The 25,347-nt window shown below is 32.9% G+C and overlaps 1 protein-coding gene across 2 annotated transcripts; it reads right to left on the bottom strand.

The window, feature by feature from the left end:
* Positions 1-898: 898 nt before the first annotated feature.
* Positions 899-24,376, bottom strand: LOC128173765 (uncharacterized). 2 transcript variants are annotated; one of them, XM_052839432.1, is made up of 15 exons: positions 24,290-24,376; positions 23,381-23,446; positions 22,027-22,109; positions 20,542-20,613; positions 19,945-20,089; positions 18,017-18,099; positions 15,693-15,761; positions 15,063-15,243; positions 13,876-14,031; positions 13,403-13,444; positions 12,809-12,844; positions 11,291-11,413; positions 9,435-9,455; positions 2,344-2,545; positions 899-968 (listed from the first exon to the last, which is right to left on the bottom strand). In XM_052839432.1, the coding sequence occupies exons 1-15, from the start codon at positions 24,321-24,323 to the stop codon at positions 932-934; spliced, it is 1,350 nt and encodes a 449-aa protein (XP_052695392.1). In that variant the 5' UTR covers positions 24,324-24,376; the 3' UTR covers positions 899-931. The 2 variants fall into 2 exon arrangements, with proteins under 2 accessions (XP_052695392.1, XP_052695393.1); XM_052839433.1 differs by lacking the exon at positions 24,290-24,376 and adding an exon at positions 24,128-24,173.
* Between the last annotated feature and the right edge of the window lie 971 nt (positions 24,377-25,347).

Here is a 25,347-nt window from a genome sequence, read left to right as displayed (position 1 = left end):
TTTGGAAAAACAATATTCCACCGATGAGGTCACTGTTTCATTTTTCTTCCAATACCCACCTTTATTTGCACTCGTTTATTGAGTTTGAGTGTGAGGCGCTCGTGATTCTTATTTGGAGTCCTCGTGGAGAATAGATAGGGCGCTGAATAATAAAATTTGGGCCGCTCATGAATGGGGCCTTATACTGTGGAATCATTAGATTTCGTGGTGGCTCAATTATCGTGGAATTCGTGGGTACCTCTCATCCGCGAATTAACATCCTCCGCGAGTTAACAAATTAGGGCTATAAAGTCATATTTCTTTTTGTAGTATAAGATAATATACGAAATTACGTCCACACGAACTTCAGTTGTAAAATTTAAGCAATCCACGAAAATTGGCCCCCACGAATTTTAATGATTCCACAAAAGTGTTTGAGTAAAGTTAGTAGCACCCAATTGAATTGCTGTTTTTTTAACTGCATATATTTTGCGCGAATTCAAGATATATTTCCTATGCATAATGCTATCTATCATATTCAAGTTATCTAATTTTCTGCTGATTTGTTTTAAGAAGCTATTTCAAGATGTAACGAGTGATCGTCTGACTTCCGTGTATACCTGTCAATCGTATCCTTGCTCAACTGTAGTGTCCAGAATCGTTTCCTTGCCGTTTGATTATTATGTTTGGATCATCGAAAAAGGGGAATTCGATGTGAAGAGACACGAGAAAGTCTATTGAATCACTCAAACATTCCGACAAAGAAAGTAGATAAACAAATCACGAGATTTTTAAATATACCAAAATGTGTACTCGTACATGTAGATTTCCTTTCCGCACTCATGCGCAATGATGTTGAAATCGTCATTCATTGGGATCGGTATTCCTTCCGTATGAAGAAAATATAACATAAAATTGATAATGTTTAACGATTTTATTGAAAACATATTTGTTAATTTGCGTGGCATGTAATGTTAAGACCTTGTATTCTGTAAAACAAGAAATAAACGGAAATTTGTTAATTCGTCATTCAAGGCACAACACAAGGCACAACACAAGGGACAACACGAGGCACAACACAAGGCACAACACAAGGCACATCACAATTTAAAACACACAGTTCCCTGCATGTAACCTAGTTTTATACTGTATACCAACTTTTATTTGAGAAATGTTTGCGAGAGCCTCGTCGTCGCGAATATTTATCGCCGCGAACTAGTCTTTTTTGTAAAGTTGTTATGACAAAATATGGGTCTGGACAAGGCTTGGTCGCAAACATTAGTCGTCGCGAAATAGTTTATTGCAGGTAAATCGCGAAATAAAGTCGCCGCGAATAAAAATTGGTTAAGAGTATTCATTAGTTCATTTTTAAGAGGACTTGATGGTCGTGGCCAATTTTTGAATTTTGTATTTTAGTCTTTATTAAAAGGACTACTCGTATGTATGAAATTTAAAATAAAATTAGCTTTTTTTTTACTAAATAATAATTCATATCTAAATAAATCAGGTCTTAAAATATTAGGTAAATCCGTTGGTTAACTTGTTGACCACCAAGTCTTCTTGAAGAAAAAGAAATCATATATATATATATACATGTAAGTTTGATATTTTTATCGTTAAGTAGGCTGGATGGTCTAACAAGCTAACCAGCAGATCTTCCTAAAACTTTTACGTATGATATGAGGAATCATTTCATAAAGGAAAAATCCATCCTTGAAAAATTGAGTATTACCCTAACTGTATACAGAACGCTTCTTCTTAAGGTCAAGAAGATCTAGTAAATGGTTCCAGACTGTCTTTTTGGTGCTAGAACCATTATGACGTCATAATCGATTTGATGAATCTTTTCCCCTATTTAAGGCTAGTGTATGTAGAAAATAAATGATATTTTGACATTCTATATTTAATCACGGGAAAACTAATCCCGATACCTATATTCAATTTGACATCATTTTAAAGAAGAGATCAAGAGCTTGTTTAATGTCGTCTTTGGAGAGACGGTAAACATTGTAGATATATTTCATTAGTCATAAATGGATAAAACTCCGAGATTTGTCACGTTTATCCTTCATATTTCACAGAAAATGGCTGTTTAAAACATTATTTTTCATTTTGTTTACCAACAATTTAAGCCCCGGTACACCCTATGAAACAAAGATATTGTTATTAAGCATTATTAAAAGAATTTACATCTTGAATTTCATAAACCTGTAGGCAGCTTTCATTTACTATATCTTGACCTTAAGGAGATTAATATTGTCGAAAAATGACCAGGGCCAACTAGTCCTCTTAACTCATTGTTGACACTTTAGAAGAAGACACATTTTTCAGTGAAATAAAATAAATAGAAAGAGAATATATTACTGGTTAGAGAAGTCGTTCTCTTTGCTGTCACAAAAAAGTTTGTCAGTGTCATTACAGCTCCATCCTGGATTGTTTACTTCTCTGCAGTAGAAGCAGCAGAACTTCTGGAGTTCCGGGTCGCCATCTTGACAGATCTGTAGGTTTTTCTCTAGATATTCACACTGGCAGCGGGGAATAGGGTCCGAACAATCAAGGGGCGCCGCTGGAGACAGATACAAGCTATGGTAACTAGTACTTAAATAAATATATACCGCCTTTTTCTCTTAAAAATCTTTTGAACTATTTAATTTTTAATCATATGTTTCTAATTATATGGTTGTAACTATTGTATCTAATGTTTTCATCATATGCATGTTAATTAAGGTAATAATTTTAAATGACTAGTTCTATTTGAAACGTTTTCCTGTCGCCTCTGTGAAACCAGAAATTAACACGCACTCTTTATCTGAATTTTCTAAATCTTTATCATTACAGAAAATCCTCCCTAGGTTTATATCAGAGTCATTTGTAATCTTGATCATTGTTCATACAGGCACCGTTACGCCTCTTAATGTAAAATGCTGACTCGACACAATCCTCCAGAACCCAAAAATATATACATGTAAACACAATACCCACAGAGACTTGCTCATTCAAACGATTTTTTAACTAATTATTACAAATTTTCATCCACTTAAAATGTTTTAAAATTTTTTAAAAATGTCAAATAAAAAATACTATTCTTATCACACATCTCATCCATCGGAAATATTTGAATAAAGAAATGTTGACATTCTGTATTTCGATTTCGAAAGTAAAATCTTAGATATAGCTTAAAAATTACGTTATTACCAAAACTAAGGATACTGAGACACGTAGGCAAGGGTAAAAAAATCCATATCTTCTTGTTCACTTCTACATGTTATAATTCTATCCTACAGGTGCACATGTACTAGTTCTATTCTACATGTCAACATGTACTAGTTCTGTTCTACAGGTCTACATGTACTAGTTCTATTCTTCAGGTCTACATGTACTAAGTCTATTCTACAGGTGTGCATGTACTAGTTCTGTTCTAAAGGTCAACATGTACTAGTTCTATTCTACAGGTCAACATATGCTAGTTCTATTCTACAGGTCAACATATGCTAGTTCTATTCTACAGGTCTACATGTACTAGTTCTATTCTACAGGTCTACATGTATTAGTTCTATTCTACAGGTCTACATGTACTAGTTCTATTCTACAGGTGTGCATGTACTAGTTCTGTTCTACAGGTCAACATATTCTAGTTCTATTCTAAAGGTCAACATGTACTAGTTCTATTCTACATGTCAACATGTACTAGTTCTATTCTATAGGTGTACATATACTAGTTCTATTCTACAGGTGTGCATGTACTAGTTCTATTCTACAGGTCAACATATGCTAGTTCTATTCTACAGGTGTGCATGTACTAGTTCTATTCTACAGGTCTACATGTACTAGTTCTATTCTACAGGTCTTCATGTACTAGCTCTGTTCTACAGGTGTGCATGTACTAGTTCTATTCTATAGGTGTGCATGTACTAGTTCTATTCTAAAGGTCAACATGTACTAGTTCTATTCTACATGTCAACATGTACTAGTTCTATTCTACAGGTGTGCATGTACTAGTTCTATTCTATAGGTGTACATGTACTAGTTCTATTCTACAGGTCTACATGTACTAGCTCTGTTCTACAGGTGTGCATGTACTAGTTCTGTTCTAAAGGTCAACATGTACTAGTTCTATTCTACAGGTCAACATATGCTAGTTCTATTCTACAGGTCTACATGTATTAGTTCTATTCTACAGGTCAACATGTACTAGTTTTATTTTACAGGTCTACATGTACTAGTTCTATTCTACAGGTGTGCATGTACTAGTTCTATTCTACAGGTCTACATGTACTAGCTCTGTTCTACAGGTGTGCATGTACTAGTTCTGTTCTAAAGGTCAACATGTACTAGTTCTATTCTACAGGTCAACATATGCTAGTTCTATTCTACAGGTCTACATGTATTAGTTCTATTCTACAGGTCAACATGTACTAGTTTTATTTTACAGGTCTACATGTACTAGTTCTATTCTACAGGTCAACATGTACTAGTTCTATTCTACAGGTCTTCATGTACTAGCTCTGTTCTACAGGTGTGCATGTACTAAGTCTATTCTACAGGTGTGCATGTACTAGTTCTGTTCTAAAGGTCAACATGTACTAGTTCTGTTCTACAGGTCTACATGTATTAGTTCTATTCTTCAGGTCTACATGTACTAAGTCTATTCTACAGGTGTGCATGTACTAGTTCTGTTCTAAAGGTCAACATGTACTAGTTCTATTCTACAGGTCTACATGTACTAGTTCTATTCTATAGGTCTTCATGTACTAGCTCTGTTCTACAGGTGTGCATGTACTAGTTCTATTCTACAGGTCTACATGTACTAGTTCTATTCTACAGGTCTACATGTACTAGTTCTATTCTATAGGTCTTCATGTACTAGCTCTGTTCTACAGGTGTGCATGTACTAGTTCTATTCTACAGGTCTACATGTACTAGTTCTATTCTTCAGGTGTGCATGTACTAGTTCTATTCTACAGGTCTACTTGTACTAGTTCTATTCTACAGGTCAACATATGCTAGTTCTATTCTACAGGTCAACATATGCTAGTTCTATTCTAAAGGTCTACATGTACTTGTTCTATTCTACAGGTCTACATGTACTAGTTCTATTCTACAGGTGTGCATGTACTAGTTCTGTTCTACAGGTCAACATGTACTAGTTCTGTTCTACAGGTCTACATGTACTAGTTCTATTCTGCAGGTCTACATGTACTAGTTCTATTCTGCAGGTCTACATGTACTAGTTCTATTCTACAGGTCAACATTTACTAGTTCTATTCTACAGGTCTTCATGTACTAGCTCTGTTCTACAGGTGTGCATGTACTAGTTCTGTTCTAAAGGTCAACATGTACTAGTTCTGTTCTACAGGTCTACATGTACTAGTTCTATTCTACATGTCAACATGTTCTAGTTTTATTCTACATGTATACATGTATTAGTTCTATTCTACAGGTCAACATGTACTAGTTCTATTCTACAGGTCAACATATGCTAGTTCTATTCTACAGGTCTACATGTACTAGTTCTATTCTACAGGTCTACATGTATTAGTTCTATTCTACAGGTCAACATGTACTAGTTCTGTTCTAAAGGTCAACATGTACTAGTTCTATTCTTCAGGTCTACATGTACTAGCTCTGTTCTACAGGTGTGCATGTACTAGTTCTGTTCTAAAGGTCAACATGTACTAGTTCTATTCTACAGGTCAACATGTACTAGTTCTATTCTTCAGGTCTACATGTACTAAGTCTATTCTACAGGTGTGCATGTACTAGTTCTGTTCTAAAGGTCAACATGTACTAGTTCTATTCTACAGGTCAACATATGCTAGTTCTATTCTACAGGTCAACATATGCTAGTTCTATTCTACAGGTCAACATGTACTAGCTCTGTTCTACAGGTGTGCATGTACTAGTTCTGTTCTAAAGGTCAACATGTACTAGTTTTATTTTACAGGTCTACATGTACTAGTTCTATTCTACAGGTCTACATGTACTAGTTCTATTCTACAGGTCTTCATGTACTAGCTCTGTTCTACAGGTGTGCATGTACTAGTTCTGTTCTAAAGGTCAACATGTACTAGTTTTATTTTACAGGTCAACATATGCTAGTTCTATTCTACAGGTCAACATATGCTAGTTCTATTCTACAGGTCTACATGTACTAGTTCTATTCTACAGGTCTTCATGTACTAGCTCTGTTCTACAGGTGTGCATGTACTAGTTCTGTTCTAAAGGTCAACATGTACTAGTTTTATTTTACAGGTCTACATGTACTAGTTCTATTCTATAGGTGTACATGTACTAGTTCTATTCTACAGGTCTACATGTACTAGTTCTATTCTACAGGTGTGCATGTACTAGTTCTGTTCTAAAGGTCAACATGTACTAGTTTTATTTTACAGGTCTACATGTACTAGTTCTATTCTATAGGTGTACATGTACTAGTTCTATTCTACAGGTCTTCATGTACTAGCTCTGTTCTACAGGTGTGCATGTACTAGTTCTGTTCTAAAGGTCAACATGTACTAGTTTTATTTTACAGGTCTACATGTACTAGTTCTATTCTATAGGTGTACATGTACTAGTTTTATTTTACAGGTCTAAATGTACTAGTTCTATTCTACAGGTGTGCATGTACTAGTTCTATTCTACAGGTCTACATGTACTTGTTCTTTTCTACTGGTCAACATGTACTAGTTCTACTCTACATGTCAACATATACTAGATCGATCTATTCTACAGGTCAACATGTACTAGTTCTGTTCTATAGGTCAACATGTTCTAGTTTTGTTTTACAGGTCTACATGTACTAGTTCTATTCTATAGGTGTACATGTACTAGTTCTATTCTACAGGTCTACATGTACTAGTTCTATTCTACAGGTCAACATGTACTAATTCTATTCTATAGGTCTATGTGTACTAGTTCTATTCTACATGTCAACATGTACTTGTTCTATTCTATAGGTGTACATATACTAGTTCTATTCTACAGGTGTACATGTACTAGTTCTTTTCTACAGGTGTACATGTACTAGTTCTGTTCTACAGGGGTACATGTACTAGTTCTATTCTACAGGTCAACATGTACTAGTTTTATTTTACAGGTCTACATGTATTAGTTTTATTCTACAGGTCAACATGTACTAGTTCTATTCTACAGGTCAACATGTATTAGTTCTATTCTACAGGTCAACATGTACTTGTTCTATTCTACAGGTCAACATGAACTAGTTCTATTCTACAGGTCAACATGTATTAGTTCTATTCTAGAGGTCAACATGTATTAGTTCTTTTCTGCAGGTCTACATGTACTAGTTCTATTCTAGAGGTCTACATGTACTACTAGTTCTATTCTACATGTCAACATGTACTAGTTTTATTCTACATGTCAACATGTACTAGTTCTATTCTGCAGGTCTACATGTTCTTGTTTTTATTCTAAAGGTCTACATGTACTAGTTCTATTCTACAGGTGTACATGTACTAATTCTATTCTACATGTCAACATGTACTAGTTCTATTCTACAGGTCTACATGTACTAGTTCTATTCTACAGGTCAACATTTACTACTTCTATTCTACAGGTCAACAGGTACTAAGACTATTTTAGAGGTGTACATGTACTAGTTCTATTCTACAGGTCTACATGTACTAGTTCTATTCTACAGGTCTACATGTACTAGTTTTGTTTTACAGGTCTACATGAACTAGTTTTTATTCTACAGGTCAACATGTACTAGTTATATTCTAGAAGTCAACATGTACTAGTTCTATTTTACAGGTATACATGTACTAGTTCTAATCTACAGGTTTATGTGTACTAGTTCTATTCTACAGGACACCATGTACTAGTTCAATTCTAGAGGTCTAAATGTACTTGTTCTATTCTACAGGTCTACAATTACTAGTTTTGTTCTACAGATCTACATGTACTAGTTTTATTCTACAGGTTAAGATGTACTTGTTCTATTTTACAGGTTAAGATGTACTTGTTCTTTTTTACAGGTCTGCATGTACTAGTTCTATTCTACAGGTCTACATGTTCTAGTTCTATTTTACAGGTCTACATGTACTAGTTCTATTCTACAGGTCTACATGTACTACTAGTTCTATTCTACAGGTCTACATGTACTAGTTCTATTCTACAGGTCTACATGTACTAGTTCTATTCTACAGGTCTACATGTACTAGTTCTATTCTACAGGTCAACATGTACTAGTTCTATTCTACAGGTCTACATGTACTAGTTCTATTCTACAGGTCTACATGTACTACTAGTTCTATTCTACAGGTCTACATGTACTAGTTCTATTCTACAGGTCTACATGTACTAGTTCTATTCTACAGGTCTACATGTACTAGTTCTGTTCTACAGGTCAACATGTACTAGTTTTATTTTACAGGTCTACATGTATTAGTTTTATTCTACAGGTCTACATGTACTAGTTCTATTCTACAGGTCTACATGTACTACTAGTTCTATTCTACAGGTCTACATGTACTAGTTCTATTCTACAGGTCTACATGTACTAGTTCTATTCTACAGGTCTACATGTACTAGTTCTATTCTACAGGTCAACATGTACTAGTTCTATTCTACAGGTCTACATGTACTAGTTCTATTCTACAGGTCTACATGTACTACTAGTTCTATTCTACAGGTCTACATGTACTAGTTCTATTCTACAGGTCTACATGTACTAGTTCTATTCTACAGGTCTACATGTACTAGTTCTGTTCTACAGGTCTACATGTACTAGTTCTATGCTACAGGTGTACATGTACTAGTTCTGTTCTACAGGTCTACATGTACTAGTTCTATGCTACAGGTCAACATGTTCTAGCTTTTATTCTACTGGTCTACATGTACTAGTTCTATTCTACAGGTATACATGTACATGTTCTAGTTCTATTCTACAGGTCAACATGTACTAGTTTTATTCTTCAGGTCTACATGTATTAGTTTTATTGTACTGGTCAACAGGTACTAAGACTATTTTAGAGGTGTACATGTACTAGTTCTATTCTACAGGTCTACATGTACTAGTTCTATTTTACAGGTCTACATGTACTAGTTCTATTCTACAGGTGTACATGTACTAGTTCTGTTCTACAGGTGTGCATGTACTAGTTCTATTCTACAGGTCAACATGTTCTAGTTTTTATTCTAAAGGTCTACATGTAATTGTTCTATTCTACATGTCTACATGAACTAGTTCTATTCTACAGGTGTACATGTACTAGTTCTATTCTACAGGTCTACATGTACTTGTTCTTTTCTACTGGTCTACATGTACTTGTTCTTTTCTACTGGTCAACATGTACTAGTTTTATCTTACAGGTCTACATGTACTAGTTCTATTTTACAGGTCTACATGTACTAGTTTTATTTTGCAGGTCTACAGGTGTAACTGTTTTATTCTACAGGTATACATGTATTAGTTCTCTTCTATAACACCTCACCTGTGGTTGTTGAAGCAGAAGCTGAAAATGAAAAATAAGGAAGATAATAATCACGTCTTTTTAGGAATAAACTTTTCTTGTTGATTCATTCCCCAATACGGACTGTTACAGACTTAAACAGAACTTTGAAATTATTTTGAGTAATATTTTCTTCTTCAAAACTGCACGCCTTCAAAACCTTAACCAACGGTTCAAAGCCAATATAAAATAAATTTTGACATTATATTTCATATTTTTATATAGATGTAATGAGAGAGAGAGAGAGAGAGAGAGAGAGAGAGAAAGAGAGAGAGAGAGAGAGAGAGAGAGAGAGAGGGGGGTTCTTACCCTTTGATGGACCAATTTTATATTGTTGCCTTTCCTTAACATTTCAATTCTATTCGAATATTTCTCTTTTGTTTGTCATGCTGAATAATATGGTGACGGATATAGGTATATTCCTTTATTACCAACATTGATAGAACATTCCCAGATTACCCTTTACCCATATACTTAATTTTTTATATGAAACTAAGAATTGATGGAAATAACGGTAATGTCGAAACTTATTAAACAATTCAGGTGAGAAAGGTAAATTATATTACAACAATCTACTTAGTATTTTTTAAAGCCTTAAGCATAGTTCAGCGCTTTATTGTTGTTAGACTTCTACTTCCGATGCATCGAATAACCGCTCCTATGAGCTGAAGTTTACATCATTTAAACTGGTTAGGGAACCAGTTTCAGGAGTTTATGCACATACCTGCACAGGCTATTGTGAATCTAATGCACTGGCTATTGTGAATTTAATGTACGGGGCTTACAAAAACTATAACTGCAGGGGCTGCCACGCAGTGATGAGGAAATATGATGCGTATACAGAAGTTGAACTGTTATATACAAATATTTGTTGTATACATACATGTACAGAAGCTGGGTTAGCGCTTTTCAGTACTATCAGTACTTTGATTATTATTTCTGATTAGAATGACGCTCTGCCATTAGTCAAAATGCATCACATAGTTGCTGTCTGAATTTCTTGACGGTTAACAATTGACATTATCCACTGGGAAGTTTACTTTTGACTGTTTAGTGTCATACCTTAAAAATGTGTATTCTAAGGCTAGATACAAGAATGTTAATTTTTCCCATCCGCTTTATTATAATGCAAGTGCAAAAGACAAAACTGTTTACAGGGAAATATTCACCCCTGTTTATTTTTGCCCCTTTCGCCCTCGTTGTCAGAGGGAAAATTTTGGACTGGGTGAATTCTATTTTACAAATAATATCTCTGAAACACAACTGCAACTGGTCAAATTGAAGACCGGACAAAACTGTTTTCAAGTGTAGAAGAGCAAAAATAACACGGGGCGAAAATTACCATGAAGACAGTATTAAAATACTGCAGTATAATATCTCCTGATGAGCAGTCGGTCCCTTGGACCCAAATTTGATTTTAAACTAATAGTGATGATACATTAAAATTCATTATCTAATATTTGTAGATATTCTCAATTTAAAACTTTCCTTCTTCCTAAATTACAAACCTTCTTGCCCCATACTTGCAATACACTATCCCAGCTCGTCAACTTTTGCGTCATACACTTATGTCCTTTGTTAATTTAATCAAAATCAAATGAATACTGTTTTGTCTCTATTTATTTTTCAATGTATAACAACTAACGCCCTGAGACGTGTATCTAACTATTAGATAAATACGTCCGAACGCTTCTAATTTATTTTCTTAAATTGATTATGTTCTGCATTTATCCAGATGCAGTTTTAGCCTTGGTACTACAACAATTAAAGTTGTCAAGTTTTAAGCCAGTGTATGAAAGCAGGCATGCAAAAAAAAAACCGCAAACGTAGGATCTTACCCACACATCTTGGGTTTTTGCAGGTGATTGGACAAACATCTATTCCTGACGGGTTGGTAGGACTGCAGAAAAAGTCGGCATACTGCGCGCAGTTCATTCCGTCCGTACAATTAGCTAGAGGAGCTGGAGCAAAACAGATCGTTCAATGAAAAGATAGAACAACGGGCATAGTGTCAGATATTACCCCCAAAAATATAAATACTTTATATAACCAGTTAGTGAATGCAGATCAGTTTAAGGTGGCTCACTACAACGTGAAATATTTTCTAAAATCAGCAGAAAATTACTTGATTATGATGATTATCATAATGGATAAGAAGTATTTAAGTCTAATAAGCAAAAAAAAAAAAATTGTGCAATTTTGGATGAAAAATTACATTTTCAAAAATGTAATTCAGTTAACATGAACAAAAGCTCCATGCGGATTCGAACTGTGATCGGCAATGACTTAATCTGACATTAACAAACTAAGTAACGATATTAATATAAAGACTTAATTTAATATGTCTGTATCATTTTAAAACTGAATCATATAATTAAACAATTATTGCTTGTTTTTTTTATCAATACGATGATTTAGCTACCCTCGAAGGAAACTATTTACCTCATCCTCTGGGATGGCTTACGTGAATATTATAATTCTCCAGTAGTTTGAGTATTGTATTGACCGAAAACAGCATTAAATGTATATAGTATGGAATGTTTACACTTATTTTATATTTATGAGTTCAAATTAAAACAGAAACAAAGGAGCTGAGCAGTAAACACTGAAATAGGGTTAAGAAATATTTTTTTAGTAAAGTAACAGTGATTAAGTTTTGCAGATGTCGAAAGTAAAAATAAACGCTACAGGTTCTATTCAATCAAGAGTGCCGGAACATTTGTAGGACAAATCTTTATGGCATTTATATATATATCCAATCAAAAGACGAAGGAGAATAGCTTTCTGAACCGTTACTGCAAGTCTTTGTTCGTTCTTAACCCAGCAATAAAAGTACGAAATCTCTTTTCCTTTAAAGGGGCATGGTCACGATTTTGGTCAAATTTCATTTTTCTGTTTTACTATTTACAATGCTTTATGAATGCATTTCTAAAGATCAAATGAAGTATGAGAGTCAGTCATTAAGTTATAAGCAAGATACAGGGCTCACAGCTCTATGTCATGTAAACAAGGCTCGTGCCCTGTTTTTGTTTACATAGGTTCAATTTATCAGTAAAAAATCTTTTTCAAGCTGATTTGTTTATCTTCTTATTCATTCTAAGAATAAATAAACAGTTCCTAACGGTTAACACATTAATTTTAGGTCTAAAACTGGAAACTTCCCTTCAACTCTTAAAATGTAAACAAAAGCTTTGTTAACATAGCAAAGAATTGTAAGCTCTGTAACTCGCTTATAACTCAACGAATGACACTCAAATTTTGTCTTACTGAAGCATTGTGAATTTTTGACCAAAATCGTGACCATGGAGAAATGAAATGAAAAAAAACCCAACAAATTATCTTAATTAATTAATTACTTGTGGTCATTGAAGTCACCGGGTTCGTAACAGACTCTGAAAATCAAATAGAAATAAACTTATGTAACGCTTAGAATATCACACAAAATAAAAAAAACTGGAAAAGTAAAACAAAAAATTATTAGAAAATTACGCACATGTCCAAATATTTTCAACATTACATTAAAACCTATTTTACTATTGATAGGGTTCTTAAAATAATCGATATAATGAAGTAACGAAATTTTCTTAAAAATTAGACTACCCTTTAATTTCCTTGTAAATGTCGCAATGAATTTACATTTACGAAATCATGATTCAATTTCGTTTATATATTTTTTTAAAACAAAATATAGGATTGGTTTATGCTTACTTTTGATACAAAGCTTTGAAACTGTGTAGAACAAAACTAATTATAGGATATTCGTACGATAGACTGGCAATAAAATAATGTTACGAACGCGCTTAATGTATAATGTAACTTATCACAACTCTTCGAGCCTTCGTCATAATCTTAATTAAATTCAACCATCCGATGATGTTTATATATTTCCGATGGTTTGTTTTTAGTTTTGCCGGAAAGACCCGAGAAGTTACGATCTATTGTTACGTTACGTTGTGTAGTTGTCACCACTGGTAGTGGCAAACCCCCTCCACCTACAAAATAAAACGTCAAATTAAAAACAAATGTAATTTTTTAATTATGAATAAATGTTAAAACTTCAAAACCTTTTTCTTAATATCCAGTGGTTTTAATAATATTTATTGCTGTGAAACTTCGTCAATTTATTGAAATTCGAGAAAACTAAATTTTTTTGGGGCAAACAAGTCTATCAATTTAACAACAACACTCTCTTAATTAACTGGAGAAAATGGATAGGAAAATAATTTGTTTATTCATTTTTAATGATTGAGTTTTGCTTTTCAATTTCAATTCATGTGAAATCATATTTTCAAGTTAAGAACTGTATTTATGAAAGAAGCCGATAGAAACAATACATTGAAAATGAACTTAACAGAAATCCAATCAAGTTTATTTTTAACGAATAACGAAGAAACAGTTCATCAGATAATAGATTTACACGTACTGCATGTGTTGCAGGTGCGCGGACAGAAGAGGCGTTTGTTGGCTGGGTCATCACAGAAGGTGGGGTCCTTTGCCAGGCTGTCCCTACACGAGGATGTCTCATAGTCCTGACACAGGACCAACGAAGGAGGGGCAGTCAACTCGTACTGGTTCACCACTGTGGAGAGAGAACCAATCAAAATAAACAGAATAACAAACATGGAGGGTTAACAACTCTAAGATGTATCGTAGTCCTGACAGAAAACAACAAATGAGTGGCTGCCAAGTCTTACTGGTTTACCTTTGTGGAAAGAGAACCAACCAAAACAAACAGTCGGAATAACCAATACGGAGAGTACTCAACTTTTAGTGATTCAGCACTATACAGAGAGAAACAATTAAAATATACATTCCAAAAAGCAATTACGGAGGGGCCTGCTCGTACTTGTTCAAAACTGTGATGCTCAAACAGAAGAACAATCAAATGAACTAAGAGTAGATAAAAAAGTTTTGCCAATGTTAAGCCAACTGGATGTCGTATTCAAAGTTTGATAAAAGCATGCGCAATATGTTTAGAAGTTTATATAACACTGTTGGTTCGCAGCGATGACCCGAAAGAGAACATTTAAAAAATAAAACCCAGAAAATAGAAAAAAGCTGCTATGCCATCATGTGAAAAACGGACAAGAAACGCCAAACGTTTGCCAGCTAACAAGTGACTGTAAGACTAAGATATGCTTATCTAAGATTTAGATAATCTAGAAACTTTATTACTTCATATTTTTTCTTAGCATTTATTTGTGTACACAACCTGTTTAAACTATTTGATTTGTAGCGTTCCTTAACATCATTTCCACTTTTTTAAAACACTCGTGAATGCAACAAATAGTAGAAATCGATTCACCCCGTCTATTTAAGCAAATGTCCCTGTTCAAATCATATTATTGTATTATCTAGCACACATTTAACTCTTTATTATGTGAGAAACCCACTCACCCTGTCTACTCGTACAATGTTCCATGTTACAATCATATCATTGTATAGTTTTACCCCATAACAAGCACCCATTACAACTCTTTATTATGTGAGAAACCCACTCACCCTGTCTACTCGTACAATGTTCCCTGTTACAATCATATCATTGTAAAGTTTTACACAATAACTAGCACACATTTTAACTTTTTATCTATTTATGAGAAACCCATTCACCTTGTCTACTTGTACAAAGGTCCCTGTTACAGTTGGTCCCCGTACAACACTTGGCGCAGTAGTCTCCCCCAGGGAGGGCTTCCTTGTAGCGGTTTAGGTAACTCACCCCCGTCTCTCTCCGTCCAACCACAGGAGCGACCTGCCCAGGGGATGGTGTGGATGTTATCCCCACCTTGCACCCCTTAAAATTAACGGTAAAAACCTTCAGATTTTGCATACGGTGATTCTAATATAATTTCACGTTCCACTGGTTAAAGCAATAGGAATACAACTAGAACCATTTTAACAAGAGCTTGGACTTAAGGTAGTTGTGTCAAGCAGCAATGTGACGTAGGCCTGTCTATTTTATTACTAGCCACTCAGCCATAGCTCTTCGAAATCAACAAGATTTTTTCTGGCTTTTGAGCTAACACTACGCAATCGGTGCATTTTCGCTTGGAATCGCGTCATTTTTAACTTGTTTTGACGCAAGAAATAGCTACGTTCTACTGAAAGTCCAAGGTCTGGTTAAAATGGTCCTAAACTATTGAACTGGAAGTACAAGGGATGATTATTAATATAATGCACAGAAGGTTCACAGCTATACTAGGATTTATAAAACCAACTCTGTATTCACAAACACCAACGTACCGTTCTATGAGCGCATCCCATTCGAAACCGCTTCTCGCGGTTCACATAAATATGTTCAGTGTAACAGTACTGCAAAATAAATAAATAAATAAATAATTGTCTTTTTTTAGATAATCGTTTGAAACTAATTATATGTTGGTGGTAGTTTTTGTACTAAATGTTATTTTTGTTTCAAAGAAGACCTTTAAATTAAAGATATATGTAATATTTAAAAATATAGGAATTCTCTTTGTTTACTCACAATGAAAAAAAATTCCACTGATGATAATGAAAAACCGTCTATACTGTGCTATTAACCTTACATGGTAGTGTTATGCTTTACTTTCAAAAAGTAGGTCAAAGACCTACTTTTTGAGTTAATGGCCATTTAATATTTTTGGAAATTTAAGAAAAATCCTTAAAAATTATACACTATGATTGAGATTTTCTTAATTGTGAAAATAATACAAATTGCCAAACTCTTTAACAAATAAAATATAATTTATGAATAGCATTGACATTAAATAGATACAAAACATTAAGTTTTCATTCAAAATTTTTATAGATATTCAAGTCCGAATTTCCTCTATCAGTTTTCAAGTGCCTACCCATTTTTGATTCAATATAACAAAAAACTGAATGATGATAATGCTTAAACATTTATAGTTTTAAATTAAGTATATTGACCTTCCCTTGCTGGCATAACATTTATATGAGGTCAATGGTCAACATTTTGAGATATGGTGTCTTTTATCATTTTTAAGCATTTCTCAATATTTTTGTAGAATGTTCCATACGATTATTTTAACGAAAATGTGAGATAAAACGAACAGAAAATATGCAAAATTATGTTGACTAACTAATAAAATCTAAACTTTTAATATTATAGTACTACCAAAAATATTTCAGTTGAAAACAAAATTGAAAAATTTAGTCCAAATTTCCTCTGTTTTGCTAAAAGTCAAACATTGTTTCCTTATTCCATAATATAGTAAAATTATCGAGTTTTATGTCAATAATAATTCATTTTATAAATACTTTTTGTGTTTAGAACAAATTTTACTCATGACATTGAACTTTTTGACAATCCGGATTTGGGAACTCAAACCCTGAGTAAACAACGTCCTTAACAAAAGTTTGTGTCTAGAAAAAACACACACAGATTTTAAGATAGATCTGATTAGGAAACATTGATAAAAGTGTACAATTTCATAGTTTACAGAGCCTCGAATATGATGTATATTATATAAATAGTGCCTGTTTGGGAGGGTAACAGTTGAAATCGACACCCCGAGAAAACCATTGTCAACCGACGCGAAGCGGAGGTTGACAATGGTTTTCGAGGGGTGTCAATTTCAACTGTTATCCTCCCAAACAGGCACTATTTATTTTGTTATACTGAATGTCTTTTTTTAAATTTTAAAGAAAATTTTACTGCTTTTATATAGGAATAACGTGAATTCTACAACGAACCGTACGCGCATAATTTTCGCGCATGTAACATTTTTTAATGTTACCCGTTGCCAAGTGCGTTGCTAACGCTGAGGGTAATAGTAAATATTATTAACTGCGTCTTAACCAATCAGATTTCAGTATTTAACATGAAAGTATAACAATTTAAAATGTTTTATCTCGTTTCCCTTTCTTGTCTGAAGTATAGAATTGTACTAGTTTTAAAAGTACGCCTTTCCAAATAAAAAAAACACCCCAAAACCCCCATATTTATTCTTCTTATATCAATAATTAGAATGGTTATCAATGTTTGGTAATTTTGTGAAAATGGCCAGTTTTAGAATATGTAAATTCAATGCCACTGAATCTTTTTTTTTAACATTTTATTTGATATTCATTTCAATGAATGTTTTTTTTTCAACTTAACAAAAAATGTCATTTAACGAAAATTGTTAAAAAAATGTACTAGTTATAAAAAGCAGTGTGGAAAGAAACAGACACTGGGATTTAGTGAAATGAGACTTTTGACAAAACGTAAGATCGTGGACAACCTGAACGGGCTGTACCTCTAAGAACAGACCAACACCATGCAAAAAATTGATATATTAGCAGACTATTGATAATCTTTTTTTTAAAAGGAGCCAAACAGTGTTGGCAACTTATATGAGTCGCATTTTAATAAGTTTTTATTTTTGTCATTGATCTACTCAACAGCTATTCGACAAACATTGTTATTTAAAGAATAATGATGAAACAACAGTGGTTTTATTAAAAATATATGTAAACAGTACATCGTCAATTTTGTTTACGTTGTTTTTCAATGAACATTTTAATAAGTTGATCAACTTATAACGAATTTAGAGAACAATATGTAAATTGTATAAATATATCACCTGGTCTTCGTCACATTGAAGAGAAAGGTTGCAGTCTTCAGGATTTATGACGTCATCACAGAAAAGACACCGTTCTTTTAATTCTACAAGGAAATAAATATGCTTGAAATTAAAAAAAAATAACACATTGATTTTATTTTATTGAAATATATGTTTTTAAATGACGTGTAGACTCCTTAATTTTATTAATATATTCTACCCATATTCTACTTTTTAATTTATTTAAGCACATATTTAAGGTGTTTTTTGGTGATCTACTTATTGATTTTTTTACTTACATTCCAATATCTTTGTTTTACACTTACTTTCTTTACTTGATGAACATTCGTCAAAAAATGTTACCCTATTTATTTCGAATAATTTTTTTTTAATAATCATCTTCTATATTTTAAAAGGCTTGATAGTCACCAGATTATTCGTCAAATCTACCTTTAACGTTTAAATATGATATTTTGGCATCAAATAATTTTTATTTCGCAATATTTTAGTTTTATGTCCGCTACTTTCAAATGATATTTTAAGCTTTCTGCTAATGGAACTCTATCTCATTCTAATGGGATAGATCATTATCTACATATGGCATTCTTTCCTTTTTTTATTATATGATCATTTTTTAACGTTTACACCAATCAGTAAATTGACCTAATTATGATTTGTATTAAAGATTTTCTTGCTATTCGGATTGGATGTATAAACTACTCATAACCCTTTTGCTAATATAATATTTTTTTCTTATTCATATGAGATTTATCGGTTACTTATGTATGGGATTGTATACTATTTACTGATGGGGGTTATTATTTTTATTTGTATGCGATATATTAGTTACTTACGATATAGAACTGTATCGTATATACTACCGGGACTATATTTTTTAAAATTTAGGTAAGATTTACAGTTACGTATGAGTGGGAGTATATCCTATTTACTAACGGGGTTAAAATTTCTATTTGGATGGGATTTATAAGTTCCTTACGTAAGCGAATTGTCTTACATACTGAGTGGGTTATTATGTTACTTTGGATGGGATATTATTAATTTGGACTGGGATTGTCAAACAGTTGTACATAACAAAAATCCCTATCATGAGATTTATTAGTTACTTATGTATAAGAATGTCACACGGTTGTACATTAAAACAATCCCTGTCATTGGATTGATCAGTTACTTACGTATGGGAATGTTACACAGTTGTACGTTACAGTACTCCATGTCTTGTGATTTATCAGTTACTTACGTATGGGAATGTCACACAGTTGTACGTTACAATAATCCCTGTCATGCAATTTATCCGTTACTTACGTAAAGGATCGAATGTCACACAGCTGTAGATTACAATAGTCCCTGTCATGGGATTGACCAGTTACTTACGTATAGGAATGTCACACAGCTGTACATTACAATAGTCCCTGTCATGGGATTGACCAGTTACTTACGTATAGCAATGTCACACAGCTGTACTTTACAATAGTCCCTGTCGTGGGATTGATCAGTTACTTACGTGTAGGAATGTCACACAGCTGTACATTACAATAGTCCCTGTCATGGGATTTATCAGTTACTTACGTAAAGGATCGAATGTCATGCACACAGCTGTACTTTACAATAGTCCCTGTCATGGGATTTATCAGTTACTTACGTATAGGAATGTCACACAGCTGTACATTACAATAGTCCCTTTCGTGGGATTTATCAGTTACTTACGTAAAGGAATGTCACACAGCTGTACTTTACAATAATCTTGGTCGTGGGATTTATCAGTTACTTACGTATAAGAATGTCACACAGTTGTACATTACAGTAATCCCTCTTAAGGAATTTATAAGTTACTTATGTATGGGAATTTATCAGTTACTTACGTAAAGGATCGAATGTCACACAGCTGTACATTACAATAGTCCCTGTCATGGGATTTATCAGTTACTTACGTATAGGAATGTCACACAGTTGTACGTTACAGTAATCTTTGTCATCACAGCATTGGTCACACGCCTGGATGTCCCCACTCCCCAGCCTCGTCATCTTGTGCTGACTGTCGTGTGGAATGTTGAATGATCGTCTCGCTGAGCAGCCCTGTAAATGGCCATAGAATAGGAATTTTATGATAAGAAGCTAATGTAAACCGACTTCTATTCGCAAGTAGCATTTTTCGCGAGGTTAGCGAGAGCCATGTTGTCGCGAATATTTCTCACGCGAGACAGTCCTTGTCGTATGGTTGTTATAATAACACGGGCCTCGATGTGATTTGTTTGCAATCATACGTCATCGCAAACTAGTGTTTCAAAAGTAAATCGCGAAATAAAGTCGCCATAAGTTGATTTACAGTATGCTAAAGTGCAAACGAAGTTTGTCTGGTATTACTCCAAAAATTTTTTCTTAAAGAATTCGGGTTAGATCTCAATTGTAAATAACTTCCGAATTAGTATAAAATTTTTATCTAACATAATTTTTCCCAAATGAAAGGCGCAATTTGTTTTCCCCATTTAGTAAAACGATATACATAGGTAGGAGGTATTTTTACTTACAGCAACAGATTCACATCCTGAAGAGAAATAAGTCAATCCATCTGGTGTCAAGAACCTCCGACCGAAACATTTCTGGAACCAGTTAACATAATATACACAAAACAACACAAGTAAAAATTATAGACAAAAGTAACAATTGGTAAGGGGACCTGCAGAATGTACTGGAAATAGAAAAACAAATATTTTGATTCTATATTGTAACACTATTGAAAAAATTACGTTATTTGAAATAATAAAATTAAAATCATATTTCCAAGTCACATGACGCAGGTTTTGGTCTATGAGTTATACGGTGACTTATTATAGCATTGAATGATTCATTTTTGACGTCGTCGTGTCAATAACTGCCGTCAGGTGAGCAGACAAATTGAATAACGCGCGTTAGCGCGTTATGATAATTTGTCTGCTCACCTGACGGCAGTTATTGACACGACGACGTCAAAAATGAATCATTTAATGCTTATATTTACATTCCCTTACTGAAGAAATCAATTGTTTACTTAAATAAATCGATATAAAGTGCAGATCACGGAGGGAGTGAATAAGTAACAGCAGGAACAGCTGTTTTGTAAAACCGGTTTAAACTGGTTTTCACATAGACTGTTGAGATGAGATCGACGAGCATGAAAATATAATCCATGATAAATAACTCTTGAAATGGTGCTTTAAACAATAAAGTCAACTTTTTTGTTGAATAATTATAAAACATGGTGTTTTTACAATATTCATGAAATACATTTTTTAACAAATAACATAGAAATCACTGTTTGAGAACTACTTATGTAAATTACACGTAAATTCATACGCAGTGAATAGGTGTTGCATTTAGAGGCATTTAAACGTCACGGAATTTAATGGAAAAACACAGTAGAATGTAAATATTAAAAAATAAGTTACGCTAACACGGGAGTGTTATAATCACAATATAAATAACATATCACATTTTTCCCTCATGACGCTGAACATGCTTACCAACAAGATATAATTACTATTCAGATGTTGGCATTTTTACAGCAACGATGAAAGCATATATGTTGCATACAAATTAAGGACACCGGGTGGTTATCATACAACTTATCAGATCTACCTTAATTTTAATAAGTGATTGTTGAGGCACATTTTTTATTTTAAAAAAGTCAAAAAATTCTAGCTTTTTAAAATTGAGATTTTTTCGCCATCTCATTATTTATTTAATAGCAAAAAAAATCAACTGTAAGAAATGAAATCAATAGCTTCAACTTTATACTTGGGTTGGAGCAGTTTACGCTTTTTATAAACCGCTTCATACTTTATAAATCGTAAACTGCTCCAACCCATTTTGATATACGTATAAAGTGGATGGCTATATTGCTTCCATCCATTGAATACGAAGCTCTTATTCTAAATGAAATCAATACGGTGTAAAACAAATGACTAAGACCACACATTCCTCTTAAAAATAACACTATCATGTATTTATTCACAATATAAATTATAGGTACATACTTCGTGAGATCCGCATTGTACAATACGGGTACAGTCCCTTTGGTGAGCCACGTGTGAACAGGAGTAACATAAAAGTCCGGACACTGGAAATAAAAAAAATCCGGACACTGGAAATTAATTTTTGCAGATAGAAGCACAAAACATTGAATAATACATTTTTACAGTCTTCACTTTTAAAGGCACATGGTCACGATTTTGGTCAAAAATTATTTTTCCGATTTGAATGTTTACAGTGCTGTAGTAAGGCATTTTTTTTTTTTACAGGCAACAAAACTTTGAGTGTCATTCGTTAGGTTATAAGCGAGCTACAGAGCTTGAAATTCTTTGCTCTGTGAACAAAGCTCTCGTTTACATTCTGAATGATGAAGAAAAAATCCAGTTTAAGATTTTAAATAAATGTGTGAAACGCTAGAAAGTGTCTAATTATCCTAAATTAAAATTAAATGAAAGATATGTATTGAGCTTGAAAATTTTTTTTTTATTGGTATATATTGAACCCATGTAAACAAAAACCAAGGCAAGAGCGTTCATTACATGACAAAGAATTGCGAGCCTTGTGTCTTGCTTATAATACTACGCGTACGAATGACTATCAATTCGATTTTTAGAAGAAATGCATTCCTAAAGCATCGTAACTAATAAAAGCAGAAAAATAGAATGAGACAAAAAATTGTGACCATACCCCTTTAATATTGGTAAATGGTCGGATGACTTAACATCACGCTGAATCATCTCATTAATAAAGAATTTTTCGACATGAAAAAATCTGGCTTCAGTTAGAAATTAAATGAGTGAACATACTTGTAGATCTTCCAGGAAAGATAAAATTGTTTTAATATTGATAGAGATTATAATCACACATATTTCTAGGAAATATTAAAATGAATCAATATATAAGTGTTTAAAAAAATGATGGAGATTACAATTACAACTTTCCATGAATATATAAGTGTTTTAATAATGATAGAGATTGTAATTTTGTGTTTTTCAAGGAATATATAAGTGGTTTAATATTAATAGATGTTATAATTATACGTCTTTCAAGGAATATATAAGTGGTTTAATATTGACAGAAATTGTAATTATAAGTCTTTCAAGGAATATATAAGTGGTTTAATATTGATAAGACTATAATTATTCGTCTTTCAAGGTACATATAGGTGTTTAAATATTGATAGAGACTATTAGTATACGTCTTTCAAACAATATATATGTTTAAATATTAATAGAGACTATGATTATACGTCTTTTAATGTAAATATAGGTGTTTAAATATTGATAGAGACTATAATTATACGTATTTCAAGGAAAATATAAGTGTTTTAAATTAAAAGAGACAAAAATAATACTTTACCTTGCACGAGGTTCAGTGTGGAAAGAATGAGAGACAGTAAGGGGAGGCAACTTGCGACCGACATGACTGAGCAATATACAAAACAATATCAATGGCAGATAAACCGTTATAATTTTAACCATTGTGAAAAACTTTCAATGATAATTATTATTTCTAAAAGTGAATAGTATAATAAGGCTATAAAGAGGAACAGTGCGATTAAAGGAAAAAAAGAATTAGGAGAGAGAGAGAGAGAGAGAGAGAGAGAGAGAGAGAGAGAGAGGTGTTTTAACATGATTCAAATTATGATAATGAAATGCAATTGCTGATGATGCATTTTGATATAAAGAGAATTTTTATGGTACCAACTGACTGAAAATAGCATGCCTGTATTTATAACATGGCGATACTAACCTCGTAATATTTATCAATTCAAAAGTCGCAATGGATAAGGTACATAAAGTTCTTTTGCACTTGGAAGCACGTGGTTTATCATGAGAATATTTCTAGTTCATTTATCAAGATACCTTTAATACTGGAGTCAAACATCTAACATAGCAATATATTATAGAATTCCAAAACATTTAATTGAATAAAACAGAGCTATAATAAATCTTGTAAGTTATTAAGTAAATACTTATTGATTTTAAACTACTTCGAAGTATTAAGGGTAATTATGTAATCATTTTGACATATTGTGTACACAGGAGAAATAAATGTGTCAATAATATAATGTTATCAGAGAGGAACCTGGTGAAATTTTTGTACCTCTATTATTTAATATCTCAGCGTTGTTCATATATTCTGAGATGTTATATCAACAAACAATCCTTTTAATTTTGGTAAAGTTTAAAATGGATTTGTGTTTATTATAGTTTAACCATATTATAGCTTAACTAATCAAAGAATCTCACAATCTTTTAATCTTACCTTTGGCAAGCAACGAGAACCCTTTGGCCGCCATTTTGATAAGGTCCTTGTCACGACTGACATAATTCAACACGTGACAATGCCTCCGTCTGCTGTTTCATGGATTATACCGTTCCTCTCTCTGTCGTAAGGAGCGACAGAGATAGAACGACTGCAGATTTGTTTTGGTTTTATGTTATTTTCTTAGATGCATTTAAACTTTTGTATTTAATTTTGTCTATTATACAATTTTGGTACGTAAGTTATTTTTTTTCTAACTTGATTGGCACCACATGGTTAAAATAATCATAGATGATCAACCTTTCATATCTACTGTCAATAAGAAAAACTAGCTTTAGTTGATGCCATTATTCAGGTGATACTTACATTTGCTTATATGTTTTCCTAGATCTTATATAAACCTCCAAAAAAGCGAAAAGGTTCATTTAAGCGGTGATGTTAATCATGACGTTACAAACATTACTAGTGAATTGCGTTTGCTTTCTTGTAAACATAAAAATACGGTTATGTTAAAAATTCTGAACAAATTGTCTTCTCAAACGTATAAATAAGTAATGAAGAGCACAATTTAAAAGTTAAGGGGGGGGGGGGTTGTTGTTAAATATTGAAATTTGAATAGCACATTTAAAATATGAAGTAAAATAAATTACACAAGAACCACTTCCGACACCAATAGTAGGTAACCCCTAACTCTACCATTAACTATTTAAATAATTAAAAAGATTATTTTACTTACGTTAAACAATAGAATTGTCAGTTGTTTTACCAAACATCAACACACTTGTTTCACCTAATTCCCTTTTTCCCGTTTTTTTTCCGGTCTTCTTTTCTTTCATTCTTTCTTTTTTGGCTCAAAACATGTTCATAAAAAAAACCAAACATATTATCTCTAAAGATTAATTGATATCTTATTTTCAAAAAATAAAATGTTCACTGACTTTAAGATAAGGGCATCCGATAACGACACAATTATATAAATGTATCATTATATACCAAGTTCGTAGCAAATTCTAACTCTTTATTTTAAAACGTTGACATAATTTCTTGAAACTTGTTGA

The sequence above is a fragment of the Crassostrea angulata genome, chromosome 2, assembly GCF_025612915.1.
Source record: "Crassostrea angulata isolate pt1a10 chromosome 2, ASM2561291v2, whole genome shotgun sequence".
In the NCBI taxonomy this organism is placed as follows: domain Eukaryota; kingdom Metazoa; phylum Mollusca; class Bivalvia; order Ostreida; family Ostreidae; genus Magallana; species Magallana angulata.
This window is presented reverse-complemented; position numbering and strand designations above follow the sequence as displayed.